An 18,269-nucleotide genomic window follows, 5' to 3' on the forward strand; every position below is an offset into this window, starting at 1 on the left:
AAGTTTCAGAGCTCGATCTATTGTCAGTCGATCCTCCCTGCAGCCTAGTGTTCGCATGTGATACCGCTGTGCTCTGTTGGGCAAGCCGTTACATAGGTTTGGTGAGCCACACAGTTGTGAAAGACCGCCAAAATAGTGAATATACATTAAGTTATCCATAAGGTATAGTCGTCTCGTTACGCCCGTCTTCAAAAGTGCGTTATAGCTGTAGTGGGATTGTGTAAAATTTAAAATGTTGTGTACATTTAACAGGCGTAGCAGCCAACATTTAGCAGACATCAGTTTGAATGATGACCCCACGAGGTCGAACTCATGTCGATCGACAATGCAGAGATTGAGCATCAACAACTCATTTGTAAGACAAAGAGTGCAACGTAAAGTTAAAATGATCACTTAATGTGCGATCGTTTAGCTGCAGGTTCCTTTTGTCCACTGTTGACTGGAAACATTTTGAAGGTAAGTTGCACCATTACACAGCAGTTTGATGAATAGTTGGTTTTATTGTTTGCATTATCAGACACCATAGATGTATGAATAATCGAATCGATTAGGAGAAGACTGCTCGTATATTCCGTGGCTCTTATATAGCATGGCTTCCAAATTTTGAGTGACAGGACATTAGTGTTTATGAGGGGTCATAACAGAGAAGTTAATTATAAGGTAAAATAAAAAGGATCACTCCTCCATGTAAGCAACGGCATCCCAGAAGCAGGACATCTATATCCTCTACAAGGCACATTACTTGGTTGAAAAACGTTAAAAAACTGTAGAAACACAAGGCAGATTATTTACATTGTTATCATATCATCGGAGTTAGATATAGGGCGAACAGCGCATATGATCCCATGGTCAAACACTAAATTTCAGAAGTGCAATAAGGCAGTTTTGGTGCGTAAAAGATAAATTGGATACTCTCGATGGCAGTCAAGTGTCCTGGGACACAATTACGGACTGGCAGTGGGAATTCTGGTAAGTTTGGAAAGTGCACAAGAAGGTGGAAAGGAAACTGTATTGATTGAAAGTTTGAACATCTTGAACGTATAGGAAGAAACAAATATTCAGACACCGGATGTGACATTGTAAAAGGGAAACGAAATTATTATTGTTTTTCTTCTCTTTTCAACAAGATCTAATTTCTCAATTATTCTTGTTTTTTGGCAGATTTTGCCACTTGTGGCAAGAAATTCTTAATTTCTACTTTCTTTTTCTTAGGGGACGACTTGAATATGAACACGGAAGTCAAGTGACTCGTCGACCTCACTTTGTTCCTTGCCGTCATTAACGGCGCGGATCTCCAAGTTAAAGACGGACGGTTCCTTGAGGCGGCGTCGGAAATGAAGACTCCATCTTCCACGCTTGGTCATAATCTCGAATTGATTTCCTTCGTTACCTTTGGTGATTTCATACTCAACGCGTTCCTGTTATATAAGGTTTTTAAATTGCATTCACTAACAATTTTTGAAAATGTTTGAAATACCTTCATGTTACGCAGGGCCGGTTGAAGCAGAATGATATTTGTGCGGTGCCTGGTCTGATCGAGCTTAACTCGAATGGACAACGGTTGGCTAGTGTTCAGTTGTTCAGTGAAATTGTCTAATGTCGAGTTCTTGGCGTATTCGATGCTTCGTTTCCCTCTTGGACCGACGCCGTTGACCTTGCACGAAAAGCATCCTTCAGTAGAGATGATTTTGTCTTTGGACTGGTTGTAAGGATCTAAACCATTAGGTCCGTATTCTTCTCCTCCATAACCACCGTTATTGATTGGCGTTATAGTTGATATACAATGTCCCTATGATAATACCGTGAGGTTCGTTAACCTGTTAGATTTTGTTTTCCGTAGAAACCAACCTGAGCAATCCGCTGGTAGCCACTTGGACATCCGCAACTGAATCCATTGTTACCTATAGGAGAACATCCAAAGGCACATGGACTATTCGAGCATCCGCTGCTTACCTATTAGGTAATAATCGTTAATAATCTTATGATTTTTCGTTGAATCAAACTAATAATTTTACTTGGACGCAAACAAGCAACTGCCCGTCGAATTGGTAGCCATCAGGACAAGCGCACCGATAGCTTCCCAACGTGTTGTGGCAGTTAGCATTGCCGCAAGGTGACATTTGCTGGCATTCGTTGTCATCGATGCATTGGCTATAATATGGGTGCTGGACGTAACCTTCCGGACAGGCACATCGGTAGCTGCCCATGGTGTTCTATTGACAATCAGGGATTAGCTGACATGTCGAAACACATTCATCAATTAGTTACCTGACATCCGTTCTGACACCTGCTATCGTCCATACATTCATCGTTATCCTGGCATTGTGTACCGGTTTGGTCCAGTTGGAAGCCACGAGGACACATGCACTTGAAACTTCCAAGTGTGTTGATACACTGAGCTGGTGAGACGCAAACTCCTGGCTGTTCGATGCATTCATTGACATCTAGATCAAATCACAGGTTAATATCTGTCATAAACGTTGGATGTGTAAACCGTTAGTTACCGATGCACTTGTCGTTGACTTGCGAGTATCCTTTAGGACAAATACACTTGTAGCTACCAGGAGTGTTAAGGCACTCGTGTTCACAATTGTGTTGACCGGTTGCGCATTCATCCAAATCGCGACATGAAACACCGTCCGGATTTAAAACGTATCCTTTGGGACATGAACAGATGAAACTGCCCTCCGTATTCTGGCATGTGAACTTGCAAGGCGGTGGTGTCAGTTCACATTCATTAACGTCTGTAGGAAGGCAAGAATGATTAGAAAAATTGTGTGTTTTCACTAGAAGATGGTAGAAGAATATCCAGTTACCAATGCATCGAGTTCCACTATGATCCGGTCGATATCCTTTGTTGCACATACAACGATAGGATCCCAATGTATTAATACAGCGCCCGTTACGGCACAAATTGGGAATCGTGTTACATTCGTCAATATCTGAAATAATATACACAAAAGTAAATAGAATTTTCTTTTCAGAATAATTGGAGAAGAACTCTACCATGTCCGTCAACGGAGTAACCAACTTCCAGACACAACTCTTCGTACTCTTCGCTACCCTTACGGGGACAATGTTCGCACATAGGTCCCCATGCAGCTCCCATTGTGCAACAACAATCAGCCTTCGTCACCTGCATCAGTCCGTTGGTATGTGTTGTACACATACCGCTCATTAATTGACGGAAACAGTATCCAGTCCGGCGATCTGTAAATCAGTGAATTTTAGAATGAGAAAAAATAAGGTAAGGAAAAACGAAATTTACCGATGCACTGTTTGCCGTCAGAACTGACTTCGAAACCTTCGTAACATTCGCATTTGTAAGATCCTTTAGTATTAACGCAATGTCCATTTTTGCATAGGTTTCCGTTAGCAGCGCACTCATTGACGTCACGACAATCATCTGTCATGCCCACTTGAGTGTAACCCTCTGGGCAGATGCACATGAACGACCCGATCAAATTTTTACAAGCGAATTTGCAATTGTTAGCTGGAGTTGAGCATTCATCAACATCTTGGCAATGACGACCATCAGCGGCCAATGTGTAACCATAAGGGCAAATGCAACGGAAGGATCCTGGTACGTTGTGGCATCGGAAGGCACATTGATGACCCATTTCCTGACACTCATCAATATCTTCGCAAATCTGCATAGGACCCGGAGCGAATCCATCCGTACAGTCGCATTCAAATCCTCCTTCCACGTTAGTACAGGTACCATTACGGCAAATGTTGGATACGGCACATTCGTTATCATCTGCAATCGTATTAAAAATTAATCACATTTCTTTTTGTTTAGCGAATCATATTTCATACCAACGCATTTGCGGCCGCTGCTGTCCAGAACGAATCCCATCGGACATTCGCAACGGAAAGATCCGTCCGTGTTGACGCATTCACCACCTTCGCAAATGCCCGGCATAACGCTACATTCGTTAAGATCCTCTCCTTTAGGTCCGCGACCGGCACCACTGGGACAAAGTTTCTCAAACTCGGCTGAAAAAAAAATGGATTAACCATCAAGATCCATGTAGGTGGGGAATAATTTTTCATTTACCTGTTCCTTCAGCTGGGCATTTTTCGCAAGCGTTGCCCCAAGCGCTTCCCATTGTGCAACAACATTGAGTCTTGGTCATAGCTGTGTTTCTCGGTTCAGAGCAGCTACCACGTCCTCCATTGCGATAGCTGTTGAAGCAGAGCTCCTCGCGGACATCGACGCATTTCTTGCCGTCGCTGCTGAGGACGTAACCGTTGGGACATTCACAGCGGAAGCTGCCCTCGGTATTGATACAATCTCCTTCATCGCACAGATTTTCATCCACGAGACACTCGTTCACATCTGGGAATATTCAAGTTTAATTTTGACGAATGTTAGGTACCTAAGTGATTTTATTTACCTGCGCAAGTGTTTCCATCCGGCATCAGTTCGTATCCTGGTGGACATGAACACACAAAGGATCCCATCAGATTTTGACATTTACCTGGAGCCGGGCATGTTCCAGGAAGCTGAAAAAGGTAAACACATTTTTTGTTTCTTAAATTTGAACTTCACTTATAGACTAATATTTAATGGACTCACCTCTGTACACTCGTTAATGTCACGACAGTTTTGGCCGTCATCGGTGAGAGTGTAGCCGTCGGCACATTCGCACGAGAAAGAACCAACAGTGTTACGGCAACGGCCATTACGGCAAATGCCCAGCAATAGACGGCACTCGTCGACATCTGTTGTCGACCACAAATATAACAAGGTATTAATAATTGCTTATAAAAGTGAATTCAAGTTAACTAACCTGCACAATCATTGTTAGGGCTGAGTTTGAATCCAGAATAACAGTGACACTTGTAAGATCCCAATGTGTTGAGACAAGTGCCGTTATTGCAAATGTTGGGATTGCGTTGGCATTCGTCAATATCCACACAAGAGTCACGGCCAGGTGTCAGCGTGTAACCGCTACGACAGACGCATTGGAACGAACCCTGGAAATTGTTACATTCGCCATTGTTGCAAATACCGGGTCGTTCCCGACATTCATCGATATCTGGTAATCAAATTCATAGCATTTTCAAGTTGAATTCTCTAAAATAATTATGATTCATTATTACCAGCGCAATCTCTTCCAGTGATGCCAAGTTTGTAGCCGTCCGGACAAGCGCATTCAAAGCTTCCTGGTGTGTTGACGCACTGAGCGTTTCCTCGACAAGGACTAGGCAGTCGATTGCATTCGTTGTCATCTAATGACGAGGGAAAAGTGACACATTAATAATAATTTTTTGTGTATAATTTTGAATCGTTCGTACCAATGCACTGATGAGCATCTTCATCGTAGATGTAACCACGATTACATTCGCATTTGAAGCTACCTGGAACGTTCATACAGATACCGTTCTGGCACATTTGCGGCATGAGCGTACATTCATCAATCTCCTTGGATACACCAGTCATTGGATCAATGATGGAACCAGGTCGATTACCACACAATGTCAAATATTCCCCTAAATGGCAAAAATTTTTAAATTATTCTATTTATAGTAGCAAATTCAAATGGCCTTACGAGATCCTTGTTTGGGGCATTCTTCGCAGTTTTTACCCCAAGCAGCACCCATGGAACAACAGCACACCATTCGCGTTTGCGGCTGGATCATGGCGTTGCCGCAGGCATTGTTGGTGTAATTCATGTAACAGAGTTCCTTGCGCATGTCGACGCATTCCTCTGTGGACCAGGCAAGTCAATAATTATTAAAACGATCATACCAAGCATCACCCTTAGGTAAAAACTTACTTCCTCCAGGTAATAGGACATAGCCTTCCGGACAGATGCAATGGTAGCCTCCATCTGTATTCACGCAGGTACCGACGCCGCAAATCAACGAGTCCTGGGCACACTCATCGGTATCTGGTAATAATATTGTTGAATTTCAATTGAAATGCCTTCTTAAAATAATTCATTATTTGTTACGTACCGACGCACATGGCGTTAGCGTCATCAATTTGGTATCCGTCGTTACAGGTGCACATAAAACTACCAAAAGTATTGGAACAGCGGCCATTCTTGCACAAGTTATCCATTTCTGAACATTCGTCGATATCTTCCAACACGACCTGGAAAAACATTTCAAATATCTTAAGGTAAAGAAAGAAAAATAAAAGGTTTAAACTTGATTACAGTTATCATGTTGGGTCTGAAACCAGATCCAGCCGGACACAGTGCTTTGAATTCATCAGTGTCCGGAGGGGGACAAAGTTCACATTGCGGTCCCCAAGCTTTTCCGACGGAGCAGCAACAAGTAGAACGTGATACCATTTCATCTACATTATTGGTGCATACATTTCGGCCAGCTGGAGTTTGGTGGACATCCACGAAGCAAGAGCCCACACGTTTGTCTGAAATTGAATATGGACTCCATCAACCACAAGAACAAATGAAAAAAATCGAAAATGTTAAATGATTTACCGACGCATCCGTTCTCCGAAGGGATCAGTTCGTGATGTGGCGGGCACTGACAGACGTAGCCGCCCTGCGAGTTGATACAGTTACCGTATTGACAAGCTTGTGGATTTTCGCATTCGTCGATATCCGTACAGTTGCCACCAGACTCGTCCAGCGTGAAACCCTTGTCGCAGATGCAGCGGAACATGCCGTAAATGTTTTCGCATTTACCAAACACGCAGAGGTTGCTGAACATTTGACATTCGTCAATATCTGTATAATGAAATTAAATTTAAAATCCTTTAATTTTTTAGGAAAATAAGAAATGGGTCGCAAACTTACCGACGCAAGATTGCTCGTTGCGTTCATCCGGATGCATGAAACCCATTTCGCATTCGCAACGGAACGATCCTGGGTAGTTGAGACATTGGCCGTTCTCACAAAGACTGGGATCGTTTGAACACTCGTCAATGTCTTGACAAACGTAGCCATTACCGCTGAATCCAGCATCGCAGACGCACTTGGGTACACAAAAATATTTACCAGGTGAACATCGAAGTTATTTACAGAATTTCAATGATTAATGTACCTTGAAAGATCCTTCCGTATTGATACATTGGGCATCCTGATCGCAACCACCATTGTTGGTCAAACATTCGTTGATGTCACGACAAAGAACGCCATTGCCGGTGAAGCCTTCACGACAGCGACACTCGTAACCACCCTCTGTGTTGTTACATTCGGCATTAACGTCACAGTTGAATGTTCCAAGCAAACACTCATCATCGTCCGTGCAACCAGGACCGTCGTCCTTGACGGAGTAGCCTTCCTCGCAGCGGCACTTGTATGATCCCAAAGTATTATCGCATTCGCCGTTTTGGCAAATGCTAGCCGTAGTGCACTCGTCAATATCTGGAAGACGTACAGGTAATACGATTACATGTAAAGATTTACTGAAATTTAAAGGTTTATCGAACCTTCGCATGTGATTCCATCTGAAGATGTGGTCAATCCGCCCTGGCAGGTGCACAGGTAGCTTCCAGGTGTGTTGGTACATTTACCACCGTTACAGATACGCGGGTTCTCTTTACACTCGTCGATATCAGCGCAGCTTCTTCCGTCCATCAACAACATGTAACCTGCACTGCAATTCGAAAAAGAAAAAATAGCAAGTAACGATTTTTAAATCAAAGAAGTATGAAAGTTAATTGATTACCTGCAAGCGCAAGAGAAACTGCCCGGCGTGTTCATGCAGTTGTCGTCGCAACCGCCGTTGTTAACGTTACACTCATCCAAATCTGTAAGTGACCAGCCCCGATGTTTGAGAAGGATATTTATTTTTATTAAAATAATATTTTTTACCTTCACAGTGAGATTTTTGCCCAGTCTGTTGGTAGCCATCGTTACAAACGCACTGGTAAGTGCCCATCATGTTCTCACAGACACCGTTGGAGCAGATACCACTTGTTCGCGAACACTCGTCAATATCTAAATGAAAAGCAATGATTTAAATAGGAAACATGTTTAAGAAAAAGAAGTTGGCCATTATACCTTTACAAGAACGTCGGTTGGGTGCTAATTCATGGCCTGGCGGACATTCGCAACGGAAGCTACCGGGGGTGTTGATACATTTACCACCACGACACAGTCCAGGTGTGCGCGAACACTCGTCAATATCTGGTATATTCGCAATAAAAATAATAAACAATTAATGAATCAATCAAATTCGTAGATGGAATTAAGCCTACCCATGCAGATTTGCATCATCATGGTGCTCTCGAAGCCTTCTTCGCAGTCGCAAGTGAAGCTACCGTTAGTGTTCTGACAAGTTCCGTTGCCGCAAACTCCTCTCATGATGTTACATTCGTCGATATCTGAAAGTGTAAAACAATCATTAATTATTTTTGAAATATTTCAGAAACGAAGATTATCAGCTACCATTGCATTTGATGCCATCTTCATCCAGGGCATAGCCTTGATTACATCGACAGTTGAAGCTACCGATGCTGTTTTTGCAGCGGCCGTGATCGCACATGTCGGAGAATGTTGTACATTCATTGATATCTTTTCGGTTGACGTAGCCGTGCCCTTTGGGGCAGAGCTCCTCGAAAGCGACAGAGCCCGGTTTTGGACAAGAATCGCAAGCGTGACCCCATGCTTTACCGATACTGCAACAACAAACGCTCTTGAGGTAGTGTCCCTCCAGCTCCTTGGTACAAATTCCGTGTCGGTAGTCGAGGTAGCAAGGCTCCTGGCGCTGATCGATACAACGGGTTCCAGTCTCGTCGAGTGTCAGACCAGGCGGACAAGTGCAAGAGAACGATCCCTCCGTGTTGACGCAAATGCCGCCACCTTTACAAATGCCCGGGTTCAAGTCGCATTCGTTGACGTCCGTGCACGTCTTGCCGTCCACCTTGGCGTAGCCGATGGGACAGTCGCATTCGATCGTGTTACACATTTCGCAAGGGCTTCCCCATGCCAACCCGACGGAACAACAACATTCAGATTTAAGGGTGAGTCGAGGGAGGTTGTTTTCGCAGCGGCCGTCCACCACTTTGGTCCAGCAAGATCCTTTACGATTATCTGTTAAAGAGAATTAATAAAAATTGAATTTTTCGTTTCAAATTATTTCGGTTGGGGAGACTTTAATGAAAATTTGCAACGTTGTAGTAAAAATTGCAACGTTGTAATGGAAAATGAGGTGTATGACTCAGCGGGTCTTCACATCGCCATTCGATTTGAACACCAAGTGAAGTGTTCACATGTGGTGCATGCATTTTGGCGGGGTGTCGTGAAATCTGCATTCTTTTCATCAAAGACAAGACTTTGCAGCCAGCAGTGAAGCTCCATATCAAGTAAGTTCATTCTTCCTGCTAAATTTGCCCCACATTTCCTGCTTACCAATGCAAACACGTCCAGTATTATCCAGAACAGCTCCATCAGCACACTCGCATCGATAGCTTCCAACCATGTTAACACATTGTCCATTAGCACAAGCATCAACTCCCAATTCTCGACACTCGTCAACGTCCTCACAGACATTAGTGGCTGCATTCAGCTGTGTCCCAGTTGGACAGATGCACTATTACGACCAAAAGAAACATGTCATACAGTAATCAAACAATATTTGCAGTTGTCTAGGCAAATATTACCTGGAAACTGCCTGGCGTATTTCGACACTGTCCCCCGTCACAGAGTAGGTTGTCAATAGCACATTCGTTGATGTCAGTACACGTTTTGCCAGAACTATCGACCTGATAGCCGGGGTTGCAAATACAACGATAGGTTCCCAACAAGTTTTCACAGGCTCCGTTCGTGCAAATATTTGGATTTTGGGCACATTCGTTAATATCTGTAAATCAAACAATATTTACATTTGTTTAAGTCAGTTGAATTTCAACTGGAATTGATTAAAATTTTCGTACCATCTCCGCTGTGAGTTTTTCCAGAACCGAAGGGACATAGTTGTTCGAATTCTTCGCTATCAGGTTGTGGACAAGGTTGACAAGGAGTGCCCCAGCCCATTGGTTGACCCAAAATCACTGTGCAACAGCAACAGCTAGACTTGGTAACGAGTGACGTTGATGGATTCAAACACTGTCCATCTCGGAAGTGAGCGTAGCAAACATCCCTTCTCGAATCTAAACAAGACCGTCCGTCGATACCCAGAACGAGTCCTGGTGGACATTCGCATTTGAAGCTTCCGGCAGAGTTGATGCAAATACCGTTTTGACAAGGATTTTGGGCACATTCGTCGATATCTAAATGCAATGATTTTAATTTTTAAATTGCCAACTATCAAAAATTGCAATTAGATTTTTGATTTATACCGATGCAAGTCTTTCCATCCGACGAGAGTTTGTATCCCGAGTCGCAGACGCATTTAAACGAGCCATCCATATTGATACATTTGCCGTTGTCGCACATGCCTGTCTGGCCGCATTCGTCCATGTCGACGCAAAAAGGGCCGACTGCCGAGCTGGAGAAACCTTCTTCGCAAATGCACTCGAACGAGCCGGGAATATTCTCACACCGACCGTTGAGGCAGATGCGAGGATTTTCGGCGCACTCATCCAAATCTAGATGAACAATAAGTTTTTCTTATCGGTTCAAGCTGTTTAGGTCGTTGAGACATTACCTATGCACGAGTGACCGGATGGCGACAGAGCATATCCTTCTTGACATTGGCATTTAAACGAGCCGTCCATGTTGATGCAAATTCCGTGAGCGCACATACCCGTCTCTCCGCACTCGTCGTGATCTGAATTTGCAATGAAAACGACCAAACGCTTTAAATCAATGCCCAATATTCCTTTTCGAAATGCTAACGATTATTTACCTAGACAGTGTTTTCCGTCGGAGCTCAGATCGAAACCAGCTGGGCAGGAACATGTAAAACTGCCGACAGAGTTGATACACTGGCCGCCTTGGCAGTATCCCTTTAATTTGCACTCGTCGATATCTTTACGAACGGTGGAAAGAAAAATAATTAGTTTGCGTAACCTGATAGGCGAGAAATAAAAATATCTTAGTAGTCAAGTACCTTCGCAAATGCCAGTTGGTCCGACATCGTAACCGGGTTTGCATTCACATTTGTAACCGTCAGGCGTGTCGATACATTTTCCCGCACCGCAAATGTCTGGCCGCAGGATACACTCGTTAATCTTGCTCAAGTGTCCAGCTTCTTGACACAGCTGAGCGTATGTGTCTGTAATAATTTTTCGTTTGATACAGTCAAGTTTAAAATTATATTTTTAAAATCATACCATCTCCGATTAAAGGGCACATTTCGCAGACGCCATTATCGCCCCAGCCTTTGCCCATGTTGATGCCACAACAACAGTCCTTTTTGGTCAGTTTGATGGCTAATTTGTTACGGCATTGGCCGTTGCGACCGATTGTCGTAAAACAGTTGCCTCGTCGAGCATCTGAAAGAATCAATTTTTTAAAATGGAATTATCAAATTTAAAATATTCAGAATTGGTTCTTTTACCGATGCAATGTTTGCGATCTTGACTGGAAATGAAGCCTTTGTTACAAATACAATAGTATCCATTATCAGTATTGACGCATTGGCCGTTTTCGCAGACGCCTTCTTGTTGGCATTCGTCCGCTTCGCGGCATTCGTTCGTCTCTTCGTCTCTTTCCTGTCCGGGTGGGCAATTGCAACGGAAAGAGCCGATTGTGTTGACGCATTGGCCGCCTTCGCAAAGAGCCGGAATAGCCTCGCATTCGTCGATATCTGTAATAGCGTAGCATTTACGTTATTATTTTTTCTTAAAGCACATGTGATTAACGTAAGAGGCAGTCGACTTACCGACGCACTGCCCGCTGTGGATGTTACGGAGGAATCCTTTGTCGCAGTCGAGTTTCACCGGGCACTGCTCGCACGGGTGGCCCCAAGCTTTGCCCACAGTGGCGCAACAGAGTTGCTTTGTGCACACGACGCCCTGCAGCTGGCCCTGGCACATGTCGTTGTTGATCTTCGTGAAACACGGTCCCGTCCGATAATCTTTTGTTTATTAAATGCATCAGATTTTGTTTTCCAATTAGTTAAACTGTTACCAAACAGAGGCGTTTAAATGTAGCATTAAATCGAGAAACGCTTACGATGAACTACCCTCATTTTCCCCCCTCTGCACTTAGCCTGCGACTCGGCTAATAGATTTGAAATGCTTATCATCATAAAGAGGTCAAGTAGGTGCGTGTCTTTTGTAAGATTTCGGTTTTATTTTTCATGGGCCTCCCCTGCGCCGGAATCCGGGACACGGATAAAGAGATGAGGAAAACAAGGCAACATCTTTCAAGAGTAGGGTCGTCTCCAGCTCGAGGGCTATTGATGACTGTCATGTTTCTCTCTCGTTTTCTACATCTTCCTCTATAAATGTTTTCTTTTTTTTTTTTGTTCTCCTCTTTCGTTCTCCCAAAAATGGATTTCCCGTTTCTTTTTTTTTTCCAGTTCAATTCGAATTGGATGTCTCCCCTCACTTTACACGCAACCCTTCATCTGTCATGTTGGAATGATGTTTCTGACTTGTTCCAAACTTTCTTATTTACAAAAAGCTCTTTTGTTGTTGGCGTTTGGGGCAAAAAAAAAAAAAAATTTTAAGAGAAGATAATCGATGAGGGTGTAGTATTTGGTTTTTACATACCAGCCTCGCAGCGGCGTCCGGTGAATCCATAAACACATGCGCAACGGTCGGGACCAATACAGCGTCCTCCGTTCAAACACGGCTCAGTACAAACACCTATAAATAGAACCCACCATTTTGTTTTAAGAATTTTTGTACGGATATAATTTTGTTTTAATTAAATATTTGTTTTTGAAATTATTTCTAATTGCTGACCATCTTCGCAGGCTTCTCCGGAGAATCCTGGGCGACAAACGCATTTCTTGCCGACGCATGTGCCTCCATTTTGGCAGAGATTCGGGCAAGAATTGGCTGACGTCAACGAGTTAGCATCTGAATTTGGACATCATAAAAGGTAAGGGCATTTATTGCAATTTTTTTTTTCAATATTAGATTACCTATTCCGCCGTTACCGCCATTGCCACCATTGCCGTCAATGGTTCCCCCGTTACAAACGTTGGGTCGAACACAACGTCCACCACATGGTCGCGTACAGATTGCTAGATTCGTTTATTTTTATTTTTTTAAGTAAATATTTCAGTTGAAATTGAATGCGCTAGAAAGTAAGTGAAATGGAAATTTTGACTTACGGATGATGCAGAGTCCCGTGGCCGGCCTCAACGTCCACCCCGGGCAGCAGTAGTTTCGGTAGCGCGATCGGCACACGTTCGGTCTGTTTAGAAACGAAACAGACCAATCAAATCAAAAAATTATAACAACAACAAAAATTCAGAAAATATCATGGTGGCAATATTTATCGTGTTTAGTATTTTACAAGATGTGAAGTTGACCCTGTTGCTGACGACCATCTCTAACTTTTGACGTCTTTTCAAAAATTGTACAGGGAAATCCGACCAAAAATTCCAAATATCTTCCCCTTCACACACACACAGACAAAAAAGAGGGGGGCTTCAGTGATATCTTCATTTGTTTTCAGGCCTTTTAACACCATCGTTCGAAAAGAACAGATGAAAGCGATTTCAAAGAAGATTGTGATGTGGAGGGGGATGCTTTCGAAAAAAGCTATATAGGTATTAAATACGTATCAATCTGCGTTATAGGATAGATTCTTCTTTTATTTATTTTTTTTTTAACCTGGACCGAGACATGCGTGTCTCCGGAGAAAAAAAAAATGAGTGCTAGACGAGGGGCAGGTTTGTACGTGACCGCATCAATGTTTTTTTTTCGGCGGCCAACGCCATGAATGTCGTTTATCCATCAGCATTAGCTCTCTCCCTATCCGCCCTCGGAACAGGGCAAATGTAAAGAGGCATTATTTGAATACTACACGGGTTTCATCTTGTTGGCCTTCGACACACGAAAATGTCTTCTTTTTTTTTCCCCTCTCGTTTTCACGTGGTGATTTCGTCCCCTCTCCAGACGATCATCCTAAAAGCTCCTTGGATCTATTGCACCTCTCTACCCTGGCCAAGGCCGCTTTGTTTAGCTATCGAAAACAAGTAAGAATTTTAAAAGGAAGTAGGATTTTTTATTTTCGTTGTAAACATTTCTTCTTTTTTTTTTTTTTTGTTCTTTTCGCGTCGCACCGTTTCCACTGCGATATAATACGCTTTGCTAAAATGCGATTTTCCCATTCCGAGCACGTAGCGGATGCGGCATCTTGCCAGTCACAATGCCAAAGCTATTAGTAGTTGACCATATACAGCGGCTACAAGTCAGACGTCCTTGTTTTTTTTTCTTTTCGTTAGTTTCGTTCGTAAAAATCTACGACTTAACGATCCTATTTGACTTCTCAGACTCTCTCCCTCTTTTTTTTTTTTTTTTTTTTTTTTTTTCATTTGGCTATTCGCGAGAAAAATGTCGAAACCTTGACAGATGATGATGACCCCTATATACCACTGCAGCAAGCACACCCGGAGGAAGCTTTTATTTATTATGTCTACGTGATAAAAAAGAATGACTCTCTAGTTTCAGTTTAAAAAAAAAAAAGCCATCGGGGATGTTGCCCAGTTTCAAGTTCTTTCTTGTACAGTAAGTCTTTGCTAGGTCATACTGGAGGGATAACTAATGTATAACTCAGGTTTATTTTTTTATTTTTTTTTTTTTTTCACGTCCCCGATACGTTGGAATGTGTCATCCGGAATAGAGGGACATTTGAAAATGTATTCATCTTCCGGAATACAGATGGAGATTATAAGGTGTGACAGGGATCAACTTTCGATGATGAACGATCTCCTCATGGGAGGTTTCTATGAACAACGTTAAGGAAGAAGAAGAAGAAGAAAAAAAAAAGAAGGAATGCCCCACCCATCAGCTAACAAACGGGAAAAGTTTAGTATCGCTAGTAAAGCATCTCTCCCTCTCTTTTTCATTGTTGTGATGACACCACGCAATCTGTAGGGGGTGGTATGTTTTTTTTTTTTTTTTTCGGAGGGGTAGTAGAAAATGAATCGGGATTCTTGTACACGATTCCTCATCGTCATCCGATGAAGCTTCGTTTGATTCTCTTGCCTTTTTATCCTTAACACATGGTTATCTCGATTTCTTTCTTTTCTCTTGTCCCGTGTGTTCTTTTTTCTTAAACGTTTTTTGTTTTTTTTGTTTGTTTTTTTTTTTTTTTCGTTGGGAAAAGACGATTCCAAAATGGGATTGGTGAACGAACGCTCCTGTAAAGGGATGAGGGAAAGTTTTTGGTGCTTTGCATTCGAGATGGAACGTTCATCTCTTTATTTTTATTTTATTTTATTTTTTTTTTGAATTTCCCTACAAAGCCAAGCCAAGGACGTCTATGTGTTTAGGAGAAGAAAAAGAAAAACAAGAACGAACCAAATAAAGGACGAGTCTTTTAAAGTCGGGAGCGGATCGAAATGAGAGAGAGAAACTAAAAAAGAAGAGAAAACAAAAATCTGTTGAACTTTGGGACTTTTGGGTCCATTGATGCGACTTCCTTTCTGATCCATCCGCTTTCAGTCTGTATACAGGCGATAACAGTCGGCGGCGGCTGGTCGGGATGACCGTTGGTAACACGAGAAGCAAATGAACATATTTCTTCTTTTCATTTTTTTTTTTTTTTTTTTTTTTTATGAAGCGCATAACCGAACGGGAGAGAATTGCGACACCATTCGAATTTCTTTTTTTTCTTTTTCTTCATCTCTCTCCTCAAACGGCACGAGTCAGCAGAAAAAAAGAGGAGGTCGTGAGCTGTAGGGAAGCTAGAACTTTAGGCAGCCGGCATCATCGCGTTCGTGAACGAGATGCTTATCGGTGCTCCTAGAACTCTCGAAAGAAGCCCCTAAATAAAACGGGAGACTTATGGGATGCTGCAGCATCTCCTTTAGTTTTTCTTTTTCTTTCAGAAAAGGAAGAAAAATGTTTTTTTTTTTTTTGCCTCCTGCCGAGGTACGCCTCTCTCCTCCCCCCAAAAGAAGAAAGAACGCGAGAGAGAGATATAGCATGCGACTTTTCGGATGGTGGTGGCCGGCCTTATAAGGCACACACACAAATCTTATGACACACCTATTTCTCCTTTACTTTCGTATACATCTTCTTCTTCTACTTAAAGAGGAAAAAAAAAAAAAAGGGTATAATTTTATTCTTCTCGGCTCTTGTGTTCGGTTGGAGACCCATTACAACCGACACCACAGGCCGACATTTTTTTTTCTCTCTTTTTTATTTTATTTTATTTTTTATTATTTTCGTGTCTGTTTGACCTTTTGATGTTTTCGAGGCTGTTCTCTCTCTCGCTCTATCTAACTACAGCGCCTTAAGAGTGAATAGTCACGACACACACACACACACACACACACCAAAAAGACGATCACGTGATTGATTCACCCGATACGGTGCGCATGTATACTAGGAATAAGGAAAACAAAAAATAAAGTATTCAAATGGGATTGGACTTTTTTTTTTTTTTTGTTCTCAGCCAGGGGCGTCTTTTTTTTTTTTTTTCTTAAAAAAAGATTTTCGAAATCGGATTTAAATAGGGAGACAAAAAAAAAATATTTTATCCCTTTTGTTTTCTGGTTCTTTTTCGTTTCGAAAATTTCCATGACGTAATGGATTCAGGCATAGTTACAATAACAAAACGTAACACGATAGGGGAGGAAGGGAAAAAACCCCCCCCCCCCAAAAAACAAAAACAAAAATGGTAATATACCCTCCGACAGCTGGCTGTAGGCCTCCATCTTGATCTAATCCGCTGCTGAACGATCCGTAATTCTGGCCGTTTCCGCTAGCTTTGGCCAGCACCAAGTGGCCGTCGAGCATCCAGTGCAAGACGGCCAGAAAAGCCGATAAAGTCAGCCTCTGATGTTGCATTGTTAGAAATGCAAAACGGACGGACGGGACACGCTGTATGAAAAGGGACCGCCTCGCTCCGGACGCCGAGACAAGACGACTGGAGAGAATCCCTCGCGTGCGCGTGCACCAACAATAATATTACACACACGCACACACACACACAGGCACTACACACTTAAACGCTCACGGAGGCGAGAGAGAGAGAGAGAGAGAGAGAGAGAGAGAGGCACGTACCACTCAGCAAAACTCACGCATCCACACAGCTGATGGAACCCAACAGGCTGCTGCGGAATTTCTTTTTTTCTTTTTTTTTTTTGTTTGTTTGTTTGTCCCAAGTTAAATAATGTCGAAACGATGGCGACTAGGGCCACTGTCGCGCATTGGCAAATTTCGTCGTTTTTGAAAAAAAAAAAAAAAGCCCGCAAAATTAAAAAAAAAAAAAAAAAAAAGTTCGTTTACGAAATTTAAAATTGTTACGAAATGTTAAGAGACACTGTAATTGCTGGTCGACGGCGCCGCTGCGACCGTGGACATGATCAAGATGCGACTGTTCAAGTTTTGTGAGCAGTCGACGTTGAGGACCCTGTGTCTTGTATGTGTTGGCCGACCCCCAGCACTGCTGCGCTAGTTCATCCGTCCATTCTAAGAGATAATGTAAAAGCGAACAAGAAACCTCAAATCCCTCCCCCTTTTTTTTTTTCGTTTTTTTTTCTTTTTTCTTTCGTTATTCTTCATCTCCTTCTTTTTCTTGCTTTAACCTTCCTGCTTCTTCTATGGAAAAAAAAAAAAAAAGTCTTGCACGGGGCCCTTCATCTTCAATATTTTTCCATCATGTTTGACTTCGGTTTTTATTTTATTTTTTTTTTTTTTTTGGGGTGTTGTTTCGTAAGTTTCTGGTTGACTTGGCTTCGTCACAATCCGATTGAATTAGACGATCGATCCATCTCGTTGGCTTTTTTTTTTTTTTTTCGACTGCTAGTTGACATCCAATCTACCCTGATTCCCACGTTCGATAGATGGAAATCAACAAGTTGCCTATTTAAGGGATTTTTTTTTCCCCCAATGTGGTCGTCGATATTTCTAAACATTTTCTTTTCTACCTTTTTTTTTTTTTTTTTTTTTTTTTTTTTTTTTTCATGTCCTTTTTTTCCCGCGGTTTCCCGTTGATTCAAATCGAAAATTATGCATAGTAGCCATCATTTTTTTGTTTTGTTTTTCGGGTCCTCAGAAACGAACAGCGAGAGAGAGCAAACAAAAAGCTAAACACGACAAACCCAACAATCTTGATAACATTTATATATATGTATGTATGCACGAACACGCAGTTGCTGCTGCTGCTCTTGCCTTATGTAGCTCACATAAGATTGAGCTGTCTGGAGTCTCTTTTTTTCTTTCTTTCTTTCTTTCTTTCTTTCTTCACTGGAGAAACATAGAGTCAAAG

The 18,269-nt window shown here is 42.4% G+C and overlaps 1 protein-coding gene across 1 annotated transcript; it reads right to left on the bottom strand.

The window, feature by feature from the left end:
* Positions 1–988: 988 nt before the first annotated feature.
* LOC130698624 (fibrillin-2-like) lies at positions 989–17,222 on the bottom strand. Its single transcript, XM_057521312.2, has 44 exons — positions 16,686–17,222; positions 13,156–13,238; positions 12,964–13,065; positions 12,782–12,898; positions 12,587–12,682; positions 11,752–11,946; positions 11,428–11,676; positions 11,201–11,362; positions 10,978–11,142; positions 10,774–10,896; positions 10,573–10,695; positions 10,265–10,513; positions 9,860–10,195; positions 9,587–9,786; positions 9,336–9,516; positions 8,373–9,017; positions 8,183–8,308; positions 7,986–8,111; positions 7,797–7,922; positions 7,651–7,732; positions 7,412–7,578; positions 7,024–7,346; positions 6,777–6,954; positions 6,459–6,707; positions 6,171–6,388; positions 5,968–6,106; positions 5,787–5,900; positions 5,559–5,717; positions 5,305–5,499; positions 5,110–5,238; positions 4,797–5,045; positions 4,583–4,728; positions 4,401–4,509; positions 4,061–4,342; positions 3,820–3,999; positions 3,269–3,760; positions 3,007–3,210; positions 2,817–2,942; positions 2,505–2,744; positions 2,269–2,444; positions 2,016–2,213; positions 1,849–1,953; positions 1,478–1,789; positions 989–1,418 (listed from the first exon to the last, which is right to left on the bottom strand). The coding sequence occupies exons 1-44, from the start codon at positions 16,844–16,846 to the stop codon at positions 1,209–1,211; spliced, it is 8,547 nt and encodes a 2,848-aa protein (XP_057377295.1). The 5' UTR covers positions 16,847–17,222; the 3' UTR covers positions 989–1,208.
* Positions 17,223–18,269: the final 1,047 nt, after the last annotated feature.

The sequence above is a fragment of the Daphnia carinata genome, chromosome 10 (genome assembly GCF_022539665.2).
Source record: "Daphnia carinata strain CSIRO-1 chromosome 10, CSIRO_AGI_Dcar_HiC_V3, whole genome shotgun sequence".
Lineage (NCBI taxonomy): Eukaryota > Metazoa > Arthropoda > Branchiopoda > Diplostraca > Daphniidae > Daphnia > Daphnia carinata.